At 40.5% G+C, this 18,964-nt stretch overlaps 1 protein-coding gene across 2 annotated transcripts in view; it reads right to left on the bottom strand.

The window, feature by feature from the left end:
* Positions 1 to 18,964, bottom strand: part of srgap3 (SLIT-ROBO Rho GTPase activating protein 3) — a 75,446-nt gene that overhangs the window by 48,165 nt on the left and 8,317 nt on the right. For both annotated transcript variants that reach the window (XM_042504357.2, XM_042504350.2), the window contains exon 2: positions 7,712 to 7,907. In XM_042504357.2, the coding sequence (XP_042360291.1) occupies positions 7,712 to 7,907 (196 nt within the window). The remainder of the gene's footprint in view (positions 1 to 7,711; positions 7,908 to 18,964) is intronic.

An 18,964-nucleotide genomic window follows, 5' to 3' on the forward strand; every position in this document is an offset into this window, starting at 1 on the left:
TCTTAATGCTTAGGGTTGAAGCCCTGAAGAAAGAAGGAACGGACAAAAGATCTCCTTTCCCACAGTAGCTGTCCTCATTTTTGCAGAAATTAAGAGCAGGGTAATTAGGCCTGTGTACCAGCATCATCTCTGGGACTAATTTAACTCAGTAATAATTGTAGCTCTCCAACTTGTTTTATGGTAAAGTCACTACCTTTTCCATAGCAGCTCTTACACAGAAGCTAATCTATCACAAAGGATGGACTTCAGCATGCAGCAAAACTCATTCATCTCTATTCTGCACCCACTACATTTCCCGTAAAACTCTGCGTATCAGTCGAGAGGCTTCAGGTCAATTAATCCAGAGGGCTTCAAAAGGGTTGGTTTCGGATGGCTCCATGCCCTGGGTATTTATACACAGGATATCATTAACATGCAGAAGGCAAACAATGAGCTCTGAGAGTCTCTGGAGAAGTGAGAAGGAAGAGGAGGAGAGACGAGAGCGGCTTTCTGGCATCCTATTACATCTGTCTCATCCTGCAAAGCACTGCCTGGCTGTCTCCATGGTTTTTTACGGGTCCTGCACTGCATCACTGTCTCTAAGAGGCAGACACATACATGTGTGAATCCATGGAGGAGTATTAAGAAGATCAGACAGTGGTAGTAAATTGAGAAACAAAGAAAAAGTGTATGGTTAGGGTATATTGCAATAATCTTTTGATTCAAGGATAAACTGAAGGCAAGCTGTCGCCATAATGTGCATACGCTGAACAAGTCAGCATTATATTGAACAGTGCATGTGCTTTAGTCATGGCTGCACTGGATGCCACCATCTAATCACCCAGGGCCTATGATGTGTCTAAGCCAGGATTTCCAGAAGGAAGTGTGTATTTATCAAACCAGGACTCGGCTCTGTGAAGGCCTTTAATCCCCTCCACACTGCCTGCCTGCTGCTTATCAATGAAACAGCCAAGGAAAAGGAGAAGGAGCCAAACACAGTTTCAAAAGACAAGGGGCATGTGGGCACATACAGCCAGCTTTGCCATTCAAATTCGCTTTGCCCCTGTTTTCAAGCGGGGCTTCAATATGCTACAGTGCTGATCTGCACATCATTTAGCACGTTTTTCTCTTTCTTTGGGAAGCAGACACACTGCCAACATTTGATGATGCACAGCTGCAAAGACACAGGGGCCAGAGCAGTGAGGAGCACAGTGCAGCGTCAATAAATGGTTTGACAAGATCTGAAAAACAAACTGCAAACCAGCTAATGTACTGATATCGCACACGCTGACTTCCACCAGCAGGATTCGTCAACCTGACAAGAGCAGGGGAAGGAGTGCTGTGTTCAAACAGACTGAGCCTAGAGAGATATAGTTTAACCTTTTACCCTTTGCCCCTCCGAGCTCCTGAGACTGGCCATGGTTCAACTACATATACAAGTGTACACGAAGGCCCATTCCCAATACACCCCTTGCCCTGACCACTTTGCCTTACTTCATTGTGAATGTTAACATATAGAGGTAGGGTGACCTAATCTTGTTTCGGTAGGGTGAAGTGTTAGGGCCACATGGCCCTCCAAACAGAGGATATTCAGACACACTTAAAACTAAAATTATTGCAAGATGGCTGTTTGAGCAACAAAAGAAACCACAAATGTATTGTCTTTGTTATTTACGATGGAAAAAAACTACAATAACCATCACATTATCTTAAGTCTATTATTGCTTCAATGCATTATAGTCCTTTTCTGTATAACATGGATAACAAAAGAAATCCCTTGTATACTGATGTTTGGTAGCTAACTAGCTAGCTAGCTAAAGGTGCATTGTTATTGCTGATTTGTGCATGACAGCCTTGACATACTACTTTTTGCTCCTCTAATATCAGTGCAGACTGATAAGGTAGAAGTACGGGTTGCTGAAAATGTCAGGCAACACTCGATGCCTCTGTTTACGGGTTGTCCCAAGAACCACAACCCCTCATGAGTCTGTTCCAAGAGGCAAGGTGGCACTTAGAAACAGTGGTGGGGGTAAAAGTATTGTACGGTATTGGGCCTAAATGGGACTGAAGCTATAGCTGTAGTTTGGTGCCAGAGCACAAACCACCATTAAAACATCTGGTGCTATCCCACTGCAGCAGACACCATTCATCATAATTATAATATTACTTCAGTATTGCATCATACTTTTTCATCATGGCTCTTTAATGAAAAGTGTGCTCTTGACATAGGCGGCATCCCACTTAACTGTTCTTAAAAGAAACACACTGGAGTATCCATTGATACATTTTCAAAGCAGTGCCCCGCTGACCATGAACTGAACACAGACATCACTTGGAAATGAGCAAACGCAGCTTCAAAACTAAAATAACACTGTGCAAAGATCTGGCACTGTAAAGATACCAAACAATTTTCTCCCCCACTTCCTCCCAAACCAATTGGTTGGATACACTCACAAAGAGATTAAAACACACACACATACACACACACACACACACACACACACACACACACACACACACACACACACACACACACACACACACACACACACTCACACACACACACACACACACACACACACACACACACACACACACACACACACACACCCCAATTTGGACATCACTACAAGCCCTGTCTTATCTCTCCCAGACAGGTTATTCTCCATATCAATATTGCATGAGTTGCCTTTTTAATGGAGCTCTGTTACATCTGAATATGCCTGTATGACAGACAGATGATACCAAACACTCTAATTTGATGGGGTGCATTATCAATCCCATCCATGATATATACCCTGAAACGTCTGCTCCGTAATTATAATGAAGTTAGCTGACATCTCCCGGGAACTGTGAACCAGTAGAGAAAGGAAGTGGTGCACTATCTCGCACTGCAACTGCAGTATGGAGCAGCTCAGTAACCCTTCAGCATGTCTTTTTACTGTGGCTAATGAGGTAAAGTGGAAGAGCAAAATTATCCTTGGTCGGGTTGCTGCGGTGCAGCTGTAGCTGCAGTAGCTGTAAATCACTGTAGCATTCGGCTTGCTAATGAATCTGCACTGGGAGGGTTCAGCCAACAGACTGTAGGCTGTGATCCAGCACATATGGAAGTCTGTACTGGTCAACATGTCTCTTTTTTATATTGCTCTGTTTTGATGTCCTTCAGAAATATGAAGGTGTAACTACACAGAGTCTAAAGAGCATTTACAGAGTTCCCACACATTTTTACCTAGTAATTTTCAAACGTTTTTGATAACTTTTGTAAAAATATTTTATCCCATTTCCATGATTTTACTGAAACGGTGTAAAATAGGTAGAGCTACACAGCGATACACTTGTACTTTATTAAACACACCAAGCTGTTCTCGTAAACTGTTCATGCATTTTTCAATGACAGCACCCAAATTTGTACACATCACACTTATTTTGACCCTTGTCCCTTCAGTCTTCCTCCATCAAAGTGAATCTATGACCTAACACATTGGCCATAATTCCATGATATGGAAAGATCAGCTGGTGATTCAGTGAAATATGTATATTTGATAGAATCAAATACAACTATGACACGATGCCAGTCTGGTCAATGTGTAGTCTATTGTGTGGTAACTGTGACATTTCAACAGTCACACAGCGCAGCTTGACATTTTAAATTACTAACACCAAGAACTTACATAACTTAACATTAGACATGTTTTGAGATTTTTATGTACAATCGACAAAACAATGTATGTTCAAAACTTTTCAGAAACATTGAGCATTAACTTATAACAGGCCTGGAGAACAGTTTTTATAATTTCATAACTTTGCCAGGAATTTCATGACTGTGGGAACCCCACCTTCACTGCTATGAAACAGTCACAGGCATGTTGAAGAGTGTTGGGAAAAGGATAGTTTAGATCTGCTATATCAGATGAAACACAGTCAAAGATAACAAAGACAAACCCAAAAGCAACTTGGTGTGTTCGCAAAATAAAGAGACTTCAGGGCCTAAAATGTTTGTTTTTTTCTGTGTTTTTGATGGTGCATACAGTATGGTTGGGCTTTTTGCCAACAAAGTGTTTTTATTAGACAAACACAAGTGTTTTTCTTGCTGAGGGCCCATTTGGTGTTTTGGTGGCTCGCCATGAACTTAACTGCACTAAAGTGGGAGGAAGGGCACAGTGCAGGGCGTGTCACAGCTGATTACCAGGATTTGTGGTTGCCCGCCTGCTCAGACCAGGAGTGCATGGCACAAGGTGCAATCATGTTATGGGGCTTAAAAACTCACTGTGGATGAAATACTGGCCAGTTGGAATTTAATGTACCCTTTATATGCTTTAAACAGGAAAAGGTAAAACCGTTTTCATTTTTATATATGAGAGAGTGTGTTTGTGGTAAGAATGACACATAACAGAATTTCAGTGTGGCTGAATATTACATCCGCTATACCTGTCAAGTATGGGTAGTTGCCTACCACCCACACTTCCTCTGTGGTCTGTGACTGCGTCAGTTTGGCTCTTTTGCTCATATTGTTGAAGTGCACGACGTTTTTACACATTTTGATGAATTAATGGAGTTCAAAAGCAGCCGTGTTTAATACACAAGGGGTTGCAGAAAAAGACAATGCATTTAAAGTCTTACACATCTTTATATCATACAGATATCCTGTATCTGTGTGCATGTGTGTGTGTGTATGTGTGTGTGTGTGTGTGTGGCCTTTGTCAAGACATTGCACTCAGACACTTGCTGATCTTGTCAGTGTAAAGTGTAATACAGCATTATTAGAACATGTGTCTGAGGACTGGGTGTTTTTTCGAACACCTGCCTTTGCTTTGTGGATAAGATCATCTTTACAGTCCAAAGGTTAAGCCGCTGTGTCGCAGCAGCAGCACAGTTCTGTCTACTATCAGCCGAGTCTTAGACGCCACAATGAAGCACGCCTCCTCTCACACATCTGGACTCAATTACTAACTCAAATCCTTATCCACTTCTCACACACGGCTCTCCTACACAAAGTCCATGCACAAGCAAACACTTCTACATCTTACTCTAGAAGTCCAACACATGTACTTTTGATTAGGTGACAGTGACTTTTACTTCAACATGATGAATGTGAGGCACATATCCTAAATGTTTAATCTCTATAAAAAGAAAAAGATACATGCAAATGAATGCACAATCCATAGGAAATGGTACAAGACATTAGTATGAAGAAGCATTTTGGTTTCTGCTTGTAGTCTGAGTAGTACTGACCAATTCCGTTTGAGCAACTTTGGGGTATTTGCAGGTAAACAGTCTGTGTGGAGCAAAAAATGCGAAATGCATTGTCCTGAATGGTATCAGAAATGTCAGCCGCTCCCCCCCAAAGCCAGTGGGTTTCAAGACTGCCAAACTTGAAAGCAGGTCTGTAAAAAAAACTGCAACCCACTCAGTTGGCATGTAAAACTGACAGTTCATAATCATCATAACTAAACTCACTTCTCTTAATATGGAAACCATTCAATACAGTGAACTGGCTTCTCATAAATAAATGGTAACATTTCATAAAGGTGGGCAGAGCAACAATGTCAGCTTTCCTAGGCTATGGATATTGGATAACCACCCAAGGGAAGCCCTTCTTAAATTGTCCAAATTGTCAAAATATGAGCCCATTTTGTGTCTAAAATTTACCCATTCTGTGTTTAATGTTGCAGTAATGTATATGCACATGCAGCAGTTTGCATTTCTGCACAAATAAATGTATCGCACTAAGTAGTATTGACATGTATTTAATGTTTTTTTTCTGCAATAGTACAAAAACCAAGTCTTTTCACACTTGAGCAGGGGACTTGTGAACATCTGTGTTTTGTTTTCATTTGAAGAGGCTAGTAATAACACGATCATCCTGCAGATCAGTGAGCATTTAAGAGTTAAACAGACCTCTACATGTTACACATTTCAAGATTCAAAATATGAAAATGTCAGGAATGCAGTCCTGCAGTTTCCATTTGCAAGAATAAGATCTGTGGTTAGACTACATATATGATGGTGTAGATTCATGTCTGATATCTGCTGCCAGATCACAGCTGGGTACGAGTCCCATTTCCAGACTGAACTAAGCTCGCCTGCTCGCCTGAGGTGGTGGATTCTGGGAGCGGCAGCACTTAATTTCATGCCCTGCGTGAGTCATGTACCAATGTGTAAGTGGTAGTTTCTGTGCAGATGATCCCTCTTTTTTTCACCAGCGTAGATTGCAATGTCTCCAGAGCTGCAAATCTAAATGGGTCAAGGCTACGGGTGAGCTGATTTTGATCTGATGACATTCAATAGGCTTCCTTATTTACTGTTTCCTTTACTCTTAAGATCTATCCATGCTTTTTGACTTTGTACATCCCCAATTACTTTACTTGTCTTTACAAAACACTTTACATTGCACCATTGCATTGTTAATGCAGTTTACTGTGGATAACTAAAGCACACTAAAAAACATTTAAATCTATAAAAAGTAATTATTGAACATTTTCAGTGACACATTTTTTTTTTTGCTGTAAGCTCTCCAACTACAAAGGTCCACCTTGCCAACAAAGTACCAATAACACTGCATGGTGTCTTACTATTTTCACTAGTAAGTCACTATTTTGAATAAATTACATGGTTTTTAATTTAATCACCATCTCCACAGGTTTCTGTCTAATGCAGAGCTTGTCGAGAGTCTGCCATATTTATACATAATAGATGCAATTTAAAACATAATGAAGCATAAAGCTTCATTCAAAGCCGTCTATAAAGCTAAGTGCTAGATTACAGCACCGTGAGTGCTTTGGATTTGTTATGTCCAGCCTTCGACAGTCTTTAACTCCTTTAATGAACTGCATCCTCGTCATCGAGCCAGAACCAGCTGACCTTTGAGAAAGTCATAAAGAACTTGACCGTAATCATACATATTCCCTTACAGCACATAATCATGTTGGAGTATTTTGTTGTATACTTGTGCACTGTGATCAAGCAATGCACTGTGATTAGCAGCAGGGCGGGGTCTAAAGTCAGATAATAAATAGTTACATGAAGTCACTGACAGATCCCTGCGGTCCGGGTTCATGTTGAAAGTAAAGAGACGAAGCTTTGCAAAAATTAAGCTGAAAAAGAGTCAGTTGAGTTAAAGAGAACAACATCAAGTAAAGTAAATACGAAAATGCTGCCGCCTTATAATAACACACAAAAAAGGGGGCTGTATGGGGTCACGTCTTTTAAATCCAATTTTTGTTCCCATCATTTTTACCATTTCAGTTATATTTACTCACTTAAATCTCTGTCTTCTTGAGTCCCGTTGTGTAACTTCAGATGTGATGAAAATGTTGATATGCTGCTGAGTTGCATTTAGTTATTATAGTGTCCTAATAGATGTAAGATTAACGAGCAGCAATGAGTCATTTGTGGACTTTATTTTGAGAGTAAGCCTGCAGGCATCACTCAGGACTGAAAAACACTATATTATTTTGCCTAAAAATGTGCTTTAATTTAACATTAATCAAATATTAAATATCTCACACAGCAGTAAAGGTTGAATTGTTTAAGTGAGTATGCAAACACAGGAGTGGATGAAAATTAGGTCAGCATTTTTTATGTTTGCATTAGACTACCATTCATTTGGATAGCATAGATAAAAGGTATGTAACCAAACCAATGCCTTCGCACACGACCTCTACGACTAACAAAAACTGTACATGCAGCAGATTCAGCAGAGAATGCGTTCATGGCAGGGAGAGAAACTCACTTGAACTGTTGGTGCTCCCTGGAGCTACGGATCTTCGAGGAGAACCTCTCGGCCAGTTTCTCTAAGCTGCGAGAGTATTCCAGTTCAATCTCTGCTTTGCGGCGAAAGAACTCCTGCAGGTCCTGAAGCAGCTGGATACGAGACTCAGACTGTTGCTCCAAGCATTTGAACTGCTCCACCAGCTGGTTACGGATCTCTGTCCATCAAAAGACCAAACAGAAATGGTATGAGTCAACTGTTTATACTGCTGTCACAACATCGCAGAACATGCCCTGGTCAAAAACAACCTGTCATTATGATATCAATCATTATTATCAGGTGGATTAATTTATTACTTGCCCTTTTTGCTCAGGTGTTAATCCTCCACCTGTTCAATTTTTTGTTTCTGTATTAAAACTAACAGAGAACTAATTTTTAACCAGCTTTGTATCATAACAATGTGGGTAGTATGTGTAAATGAATTTTGGTAAACTTCCCTCCATTTGGCCAGCACCCAGCTCTCCCTACTCATCTCCCAGCTTTGCTCAATATTTCTGGATGGCAGAAACGTGTCATCTGGTGGATTTTCGTTGGCTCGAGGGCTGTTGTTTGAAGTACAGGTTGTGCTTCCATATTTTTGTATGCCCACCACCACAGACACAAAGAATATAGAAGCAGATTGAGAGACAGAGACGCTCCTCTTCTCCTTCTTTAGTTTTACTGGTCGGCAACAAATCAAACTAAGCAGGGATGATCAAATATGAACCAAGGTTGCCTATTTTAGCCTAAAATGTTTTTAGAAACTTAATTTAGTGCACTGTTTTGCTGTAATTCAAAATTGTTTGTTAACAGTCAACTGCCTTATTGTTTCCTGTGTCAGAACGGCCAAACTCGCATTATGTCACCAACCAGCAGGAGTGTTTATCGGTCAAGTTAGGGTCAGTAAACTCTTGGAGTTACAGGTTTTCCACCTCTTGAGCAAAAACACATGCCACAGCCCGTTTCCTCTGCTTTCTCTGATCAAATAGCAACAATTTCACAAGTATTTGCCTCTTTCCACTGCATAGACAGCCCTTTTTATGAAAGGAGCATCTTTCCAGCAGTGAGACTGTGCAGGTGTTTGACTTTGACTGAAGAACAGAGTGACTATCAGCCACTACAAGTAACAGAAATATGAAGAAAACACTCCAGGAGTACTTTCTAACACTGAGAGGCAGTTGAGGCAGGTTTCCCCTCAAAATCTGACAGTGACTCGGCATGTAATAAAGTACTGTGTAATGACATCTGTAGCAAATGCCAGTCTTCAGTGAAATGCTACCTGAAGATTACACAGTACACAGTACTAATTAACTGAAATACTATTTGTAGCTTCTTTAGGATATTGTTTAGGACTCATTTTGATCAAGCTACCAGATGGGACCATTTGCAGTCCCTTTAGTGAGTACTAACTAACTACATTATCTGAGAAGCATCGTAGCACTAAATACTAAACATCACATTATCAAAGACAAACTTTAACACAAGCCAAACAGGGAAAATCATTCATCTTTAATCCTATTCTATAACACATATCGTCATTGTCAGGCACAAACCTTGTATCACCACATTTTCACTGCTTTTTTTCCCATAAATTAATTCTATTGGTCTCCTTACGTCTATCACTGGATTTTATCATTTCTCAACCAATTAAATTTGTTTTTTTTTAGGTTTTTTAAGCCTGTGACTAAACCTCCTATCTCTATTTTGATCCTTTTAAAAAGGCTTAATTTTTTCTAATTCCTGAAAAATAGCAATTTTGGAGATAGGAGGTTTGTACCTAACAGCGATTTGCAATAAACAACCATTAAATGCTGTTATTCTGAACCATTTCATTCCACTCCTTCAGACCAGCAGCAACACAAAGCCTCTGACTGAGAGTGGGAATGATCAGTGAGGCCCTGTGCCAAGCTGTAAGGTGACCCGTGTGTGCATGACCTCTCATAGGTGTCTACACTGTGGACGCACATTGTGAGATCAAACTGATTTAATGAGAAGCTAATGCACTCCCCCGCTCTGAGCGAGTAGCTGAGTAACATCTCTCCTTAAGAGGAACCTGATGCTGCCAGGCAGACTACTGATCCTTCATGCCAGTGGGAACCCAGGAGAGAAACCTGATTCCTCTTTGTAGTGCTGTCATCAGCAGCAGTGATGCCTCTGCTCAGGAACAGAGAAAGGCCTATTTTGCAGAACAGAAACACAACCTGATGGGAAAAGCTACAGGAAACAGGATGAGTGGTGTCACTTCTCAGGAGGAAGGAAACCTCCTGAACTAATGAGCATCTTTTATTAGAAACCAAGACATTGTTTGATCATTTAACGATGCTTTATTGTCACATAAAAAAATTTAAAAAAAACAAAAAAACGATTTGCCTCAGCTCAGTTCCTGTGTCAAGTCTAGTTGTAATTTTTTTTTTAAAGAATTCGATTACAGTACCACTAAAAATGGTTTAATCACAGGTCCCATGTAGTTTTGGTGGTTTTTTTCGTGATTTTTGAGAATTCTCAAATGATGACAAAACAAAACTTTGTTTATCTTAGCTTTCTTCAGAAAATGTTTAATTTAAAGCAATAAATTATAACAGAAATGCACTATCTATCACATTATGTACTGTGCAGAGTTTTTCAATTATTTTTGGCCAGAGAGGGAATTATTCAAGCTTTTTATTCAATGGTTCTTTTGTGTTTATTTCGGTCTTTAAAAAGTCTGCGTGATAATGCAAGTGAAGCAGAAAACAAAAAAATGAACTTCCTCAATGTAAGTCCCTCTATGTTGTAACATCCTCCAGTTACAACATGGGTCACTGCATGTTATAACCTCAAAAAATAAAGGATTAAGGATGGGTTTTATACATATCTGAGCCATGGCAGTGACACTCAGCCAAGCAGATGAACTGCTGACTGAATGGTGAAACCACTGCAGTGACACAGACTGTGTTTTCATGCTGCTGAGGGTGTAATTTGGTCAGCCAAGCCCTCCTCATGGATATATGCAGGCTCCCTCACTGCTGGGGAAGCTTGCCATTTGAACTGAAACAGTGATGTTGTGGGGGCGAGCCTTTTTTCTCTCCCTGTGATGTCGTGCCGCCTGGCCTCAGCCTCGAGCGGCATGCTTCGCTCTGTGGTTAACCATTGTCCCAGCCCTCCCCTTCATCCAGGGGCCTCCCTCTTCCTCACAGCTCTGAGGGCTTAAAGCTCAGTTTTTAGTGGGAGCCCTGAACTAGAGCTCAGGGAGAGACACCAAACATGCAGCTATATGTGTTCCCTGTTTGCAATGGGGTTTTTTTCTGTTCTATATTTGTTTTCTTTAAAAGAGAAAAATGGTGCCAAAGCAGGCAACCAGAGAGAAAAGCCCCAGGAAAATGTGACACCGATGTGCATGAGTGACAGGGAGGACTTTTGAAAACAGTCTTTCATGAAAAGGGAACTCTGAACTACCAGATGCAGCTCTGCGTTTGACAGATGAGTTTGGAAAAATAGGTCACGCACACCAGTAGTGTGCCCTTCCCTCTCAGAAACCATGAGCAATTGAAGAATTATTCCCTAAGTATTCCCAGCTCTTTGAGTGGCTTCATCGGCTGCGGTTTATACAAAGTGAGGGACCCCTCTGTGGTTCCTTCAAATCTGTGAGGAGAATGTGAATGTAGGCCTGCAGGAAAAGTGAAGATGATTGTTTATTTTTCTTCGACACCACCAACATACGTAGGTCCTGTGTACTGTCATTTCACTCCTTACATAGAGAAATGTTTCCTGTAATTGTCTCTGCTCTGATTTGTGATCAAGTGAAGAAATAAAAAGACCAGCATTTGTGGATAAAACACTCACTGAGCCTTTACTGCTTCCAAGGACGATCACTGGTTCAAATCACCAACAAATTAAGTCTATTTAGACAGTTCAAAAGATTCATGTCTAATATTAGAGACCTCTCTCCTCCTCTCCTCCTCATATCTGTATCATGCATAACCTTTGTATCTTGAGCTATACCCAACAATCCTCTCGCTGCCTTTCTAACATATATAACACTGTAAACCCACAGATGTCAGTGTAAATGTGCTAAACATGGATGCCCTACTTTCAACTTAGCTGCTCTGGTTTTCTTGGTTTCAAAAACTGACTTTATATCTAAAATAGCTGCCATTAGGCAGAAGCCTCCTTCACACATAGCTCGCAGAAAATTACTGGAAAAGCCTTTCAGGCACCGCTATTGATTTTCACTATTCAAACATGCACTACATTCAGGACCGTTTCTGTCTGCACCTTTTTTGCTCAAGATAATAATTTTATGTTTTTGTTTTTTTCCAAATAACCATTAACTGGCCATTAAGTTTACCAAAAATGTATAAAGGAAAGTGCTTGCAATTTGCAGTCCTCATTCCTAAACATTTCAGGGATACACTGCATGTGTGAAAGGGGCTAAAGCCGAAGCGTTGTGTTTCAAATAGGTCTCTTACTATAATTAAATACGAAATGTTCAGGAAAATGAATAAATGCCACAGCTTATGGACTGAAAAGGATTTTCAGGAGCCATTTTAACTATTAAACTATAAACAAACCCACTGTTCAAGACAAAAGCAGTCAGTGTATTAAAGAATGGGCTCATTGGAAGCAGTTAGCCGTTAATTTCAAACAATGTTTTTAAATACTGGATTCTGGGAAAAGCAGATACTCCCAGTGCAGGTGCGATTTTGGGGAAAACCACACCAACACACAATTCCTCTTATTAAAAGTAAGCAAGTTAAACCTTTAATGCTGTTGCTTGATTATTAAGCATGCAGCTACTATCAGTGGCAGACCTACTGTGTGTTGCCTCTGTTGTTCTATTTAGAGATGAAGCCATCTGCTTATTTCCTTTCTCTCTTTTTTTGGATAAGGGAGGTGGGGGTTATCTTCAGACAAAAAAGGCTGATGGAGGAAGGGGGATGAGACTGAAGCAGCTGAAAAATGGTCAAACTCTAGTGGGATCATGCATACAAAGGCCAAAATTATTTGTCTAAAGGATAATTTTATCCTTTCAAGCTTGATAACAGCCTATAATTGGAGGATCTTATGATACTGAAGTAAAATTAGATGTCTGCTTGTGTAACTCAGCTCAGCGCGGACCTTTTACTACTAGTTCCATTAAATTTAATAAAAATAGCCTCTTTGTGTTATGCAAAACTTGTTTTTGTATGTTTCTCTCACATTACTAAAAGCAGCCTCTGAGCTGTTTGATATATTGACTATAATAATAAAGCCCACTACATCTCCCTCCACACCTCCCAATAATTTGTAGCAAAAGCAAGATGAATCCCACAAGCTTCATTAATCCAATAACAATTCTAATCAGAGGCTTTCTGTAACACTAAACTAATGATGGAGCAATTCTCAGATCTACTGGAATCAAAAGCTTTTTTTTTCTTTTGAAACAGAGTTGTCTGCAGACAACTGGGATTTGGTCCATATGTATCAAAACACAGCCTGTTAAGAACAACAACTCATTAAGTTGAAAGTAATGTTGGGAAAGAGAAAAAGGCATGCATATGCATAGATGTTTCAGCAGTTCTGGATCTCCAGTGTGTCTGGTTATCTGTCTGAGGTCAAAAGTCATGTTTTAATGTTCTGCATGCTGCTTAATTACTGCGGCTCCACACATTACTAGCTTCATTATGACATCAACCCTGCTGTGTGTGACATATTATGCGAGCAGACAGTTTTCAAGACAGACAATTTACAAAACTGACCCTGAGTCTATACTTCATCATTATAGGAGCCCTAACCCTTCCACTGGACACCTGCCCCACTCTATAATTTCCCTTACACTGTTTAAGGACAGGAATTTAAAGCGCAGTGTGCACACTTGTCTCCTCGCAGCACAGGAAACCCTCTGAAAACAATAGGAGGATGTTGAAGATCCTTGACCTTTGACCCTAACAGACAAAACCCTGTATCTGCAGCTGTGTTGCAGCAAAGTATGTGATGTTTTCTAGCAAAGGTTGACTGAACTTAAAACTATCTACCGGAGTTGCACTCCACCAAAAATCCTCTGTGAACTAAACAGACCCCTCCTGAGACAGTTTGGTTCACAGAGGCAGATGAAAAAAAATCCATGACAGCATCCATCCATCTCCATTCTCATGCACACCCATGTTGAGCTCGCTGGCAGACATGTGCAGAGGTTTGCACTTTGAATGTATGAGAACTCTGCTTTTATAGGATGAATCCACCAAAAAAAGGCTAATGAACGTTTGGGTCTGAAAGTACGGCAAGGCAGTGTGTCATAAATTGTCAACAGCATGAGTGTTTGGGAGATAAAGATGGACAACAGAGAAATGGATAGTGTTGCTGCAGGTGTGGTTTGAAGTTCTCTATGGACTCTTAAAATCCATTCGAGCTGAATACAGCTTTTAAAAATGACAAACAATTTGTAGTGGCTATGTGTATGGTAACCTCTGCTTTGAATTTATGGGTGAAAGTGACTCTGGGACATTAAAGCACTTTGAGTGTTAGAAAGACTAGACAGGCGTTAGACAAGCTCAGTTAGCATTTTACAAGCTAAATGGGGTGAGTATTTGTTGCTCAAAACATTTCCGACGAAGTTCCTCTGTTCAGCAGAACTTAAAATATCTGTAGTCATGTTTTTTTTGCCTCCCTCAGGCAAAATGCAGCTCAGTGCAGAACACCGTCAACAGCTTCCCTAACAGATGTAAAACTGATCCACACTAAAAAGGACTTTTGACATTTCCTCAGCACTTAAATAGCCTATGATGTACTACGGACACATTTATGGGCTGAGAACAAGACATTACTTATTATCTAATAAAAAAGAAATTTGCGCCTGCTCCGGAGGGCAATTCAGGACACCAGTGGTGATGCACTGGTGCAGCATTTTACTGCAAGTTTGCCGTTTCAGAGGACCATGTGACGTCTTGACGCAATGAAGTTGAGATAAAACTGGAGTGCAGTGAACGAGGGGGATTTTCTGCAGCGTGTCCTGAGGGCAGCAGGGAAAGCCAGGCTGCACAGGGCAGCAGGCTGCCAGAGAGAGATGCATCATGTCACTGCAGGGTAATGAGGCTAAAATATGATCTCGCTTTTACTGGGGTTCGACGATAGCTTCTCCACAGGTTATCACAGCCATGCTTAGCATAAATGTAAGTGTTTCAATGAATCAATAAGAACAGATTCCACTTGGTGTTTTTGGATATTGGCGCAGTGAGTGTAGAGGAAAGACCAACATGTCTCTGCGTAATATGTATAAATTATAAATCATAACCAGCCTCAGAAGGTATTAAACACTTTGAAAATAACGTCCTTGGGCGTTCACATCAGCATGCGGTAAGACATCACATACTATGTTTAGACACACACACACACACATACACACACCAGACAAAAGCCACTCTGAGCCAAATTTCACTAACCTAATCCCCAACTCAGCTCTGCAGTATCTGGGCTCTACACTGCAGAGCCAAATTCACATGAAAAACAGACACACAGACAAACGCAACCCTTATCCAGACCTTAATTCACTCTCCCTGTCCCTCGCACTGAGCCTCATAATACAAGTTCCAGTCGCTGAACTAATCCCCCACTTCTCTGTTCCTTTTTTTAAATCCCCTAATGATTAATGCAATTTTGGATTCATGAGGGCATGCTCCTGATGTCACTGCAGGTTCTTCTCCGTCTGTCTCTATCTGGCCTGTTCCCTCATTAGCCCAGGTGGCTGCAGCACGTGTACTCAAAGATAAGACAACAGGAGCTGAGACCAATCAATGGCAGAGCAGAGGTGAGCCGATGGAGCGTCCTACGGCATGATGTCAGCTGTCAGTCTCCGGGTCGTCCCACAGTCTTAACCATCCCTCCTAATTATCTGTTGCTTTATCGGATTTCCCGCTGGTTGTTCTGTCAAACTAGAGCTCAGTTCTCTTGCACAATATTTTCACTAACTTGTACTGAAAATGAAAGCTATTAAGGCAACTGCCTCTTGTCATCTAAAACAATTTAGGATAATAGGCTTGATGATAAACAGCTCATTTAAGCCTCCCAAACTGTAATAAACTTCAAACCGCACTGCTTTAGAGGAAAACATTCAACTCTTGATGACAATAAAATAAACATTAACAATCAATTGTTGCTCTCACAGTGCAAGGAGAGAAAAATCATCTCAGATTTCATCATCGCTGGCTGTCAATGATTCCCTCTCTGGTGCTCGTATCATCAACACGTCAGCACATTACGTGCTTCGGGGAAGTCCAAGCATATAAGCTACTACTGGAAACACGCCCTTTCACAGTCTAGCTGTCCATCACTGCTGTATCCAGGATCCAGCTCTGTAGGACCAGACTGAGAGGTGTCTCCATGGCAACATGGGCGTGCACCAGTCCCCAGGGAGCAGCTTATTGGAGGAGAGGTGGAGTCTGATGGATTTGGACAGGTGGCAGCATTGAATGCGGATGCACGTATGTGCTGAGGCATGGTATACATTTGTGAAGCCAATAAAAGCAGTCAAACTTTTTTTACCATTTCCTCCTGATTGCATCACATTAAAATGTAATACTCCCCATGCATAGGGTACTTAGAATACACTCGAAGTTTGATGGCTTTATTTATCAGGAAACATTTAGCAATTATAAAAAGTAGAGTGTGCTGCTCTGAACAAAGATCAACAGGACAACTCTTCACTGGCTCAGGGGGTGAAACTGAAAGAGCTCAGCTGAAAAAAGACAGAGAGAGCAGTATATCCTCTGATGAGTCACAACCAAATTAGGGAGCCAAACACAGGTTTCAGGTTGAAGTTCAGTTATTTCTGTACATATTCTAGAAACACTGTATACAGCAATTACAGTAAACTGTATTCTAGAAACAAATCTACGCATACACAATACATAGATTCTTTATGGTGTCGATTGGCAGCTTTTCTATGTGAATAGAAAACATCGTACTCCTCTGCTAACTCTATTCTCTTATAGTGCTTCTGCGGGCCTTACAGCAAATTAACAAAAACAACCACAAAGAGTCTCTAAACTACACAGCGCTGATCAATCATAAATCAATATTATGTTACTGCTTTGCCTTTTTCTCACCGAATGTTTTCAGAAACATATTTTAGTGTAGTGTTTAGCTGTGAAATGGTCTGTGGGCAGTGCTTGGTACGTCAGTTGACTGTATCCAACATGGCGGCTGGGTCACAAACTTTTCTTAATTTTTTGCCTTATTTTACAGCTAAACAGTACACCAAAATATGTTTCTTAACATATTTGAGATGATAATCTTGATTCATATTTGATAAGGGCTGCCTAGTTTGACATTTTGACCACAGTTTATGTGCAGGGACTGTCATGACTGACAGCTGTGTGAGAGACTCCTCGGCTCTGACTGGTTGTTTTTGTCTAGCAAATGCCATAAGACGAAGACAAGGAGGGACATGATTGCTTATCACAGATCATCTGTCTCATGCACTTCAGAACTGTGTAGTTTCAGCAAATATGACCAAAAATATTTTTCATAAAAGTTAGCATCTTTAGTGTTAAAGCAGTGATAACAACATGCCACAGTTCTGTGCTCCTAATAATACTGACCCTGTGCCATATATGCCTCTATTTTCAGTGGTGGGTGAGATGGATTTGTGAGCTGCAAATTGGTACACTCGTTAATTATCTAAAGTCTACAGTGGGACCTGTGCTTCACGGGTACATAATAAAGTTAATTTAGCAGGTCCCAAGCCTGCACTATAAGAACTTAATTAATTAGTCAAATAGTCACTTTTTCAAGCTCTCACTGGAAAGTTATTTTTGCCCAACTGCCCTGTTTCCTGTGTTTCTAAGGTTACCGTCTCTTAGCAGGAAGTTCTTTTTTTAATCCTTTTTTTTTCTTCTATCATCTATTGCTTCATCTCACCGATGAATACTTGTTGGGTAATAAAGCCATAATGTCATAATTTCCTGTCATTTTTTATTTCTCAGTTTTCTAACAGTAACATTTGCTCTTTTTTCCCCAGTTGGATTTTCTATGGGGGTAAAAAAATATGTGCTGGGAAATAATGGAGGCAACTGCCAGTCACTCGCCTCTGTTGCATTGTCCGACTTTTCTGTCGTTAACTCTCAGTGAAGGTTTTACAGATACAATCTTCTTATTCTATTTTGTGCATACGTACTTGTTGTGTGTGAAGCACGTTGAGCTTACACTGTATGAAATGTGCTATATAAATAAAGATGGTTTGAGTTGACTTGACAAAAAATTCAATTAGGGCTTTTGTTAAATCCCTGTACACTCAGTAACAGTTTTACATTGTGACGGCTTCGGAATCCATTTAACTCATGTCAAAGGTTTTCTTTCTGAATGTACGCAGAGCTCACTGACACCATTTACCAGAAACGAAACGCTCTCATTCTCAGAGTTGACATCCTTATCACCTAGAACCTGAGCTTGTAGTGTTTTTCTTGCCATTAGTGTCAATCTATGATGGCACGTTCTATGTGCATTGTCACAGCTCATTTCAATTTAGACTGAAACTCCCTTCTTACTTTTGCTATTTTGGCGGAGCAAAAATGGCTTGCAAAAAAAGCATCAAATCATTCACTCATCCATCCATAACATTTAATGCATGTTTGGTATGTCAGACCAGTCACTCTTGTTCGAATTAAATTTAAGTGTAACAGCTCTGTAACAAGGTTTTAGTCCACCAGCAAACAGCGGTGCAATTCTTGACTCATAATACAATCAGGGTGTTGACAGCTACACTTCTCCAGACAGTGCTGATTAAAATTCTTTCAGCATACATGACTGAATGAAACAAGAAGTGAAATCATGTCACTGGCTGGCACCAAATAACCAAGCAAATTTAACTGTTTTTCTGTTTAAATGACCCTTTGTCAACTTCATCAATGCCAGCACACAAACCAAAAATAAAACCTATTCTGAGACTGTGTCAAAGGATAATACGCCCGGCAGACTCCTTTTCATGAAAGGCTGATTATCTCAAGGATCCTCGTGAAACGGCCAGAACAAACTCTCAATTTATCAAGTGGCAGCTGCATCCATCGTACTGAGTTTACAGAGACCAGAGCGGAGTCAGCAAATTCAAACTCTGATGCAAAACTATATGATTTATGATGGCAGAGGGCATTATGATAGCCCAGTACGGCATAAATGCATTAGATTTTAAATGGTTACAGCCACAGGTGATCTCTTCTCATCTTTGTCACACTTGAAAAACATATTGCGCTACTTTGATGGACACAATGAGTGGAGAGTCCATGG

Source organism: Plectropomus leopardus, chromosome 2 (assembly GCF_026936395.1).
Source record: "Plectropomus leopardus strain MGB_pleo_1.0 chromosome 2, ASM2693639v1, whole genome shotgun sequence".
Classification (NCBI taxonomy): Eukaryota; Metazoa; Chordata; class Actinopteri; order Perciformes; family Serranidae; genus Plectropomus; species Plectropomus leopardus.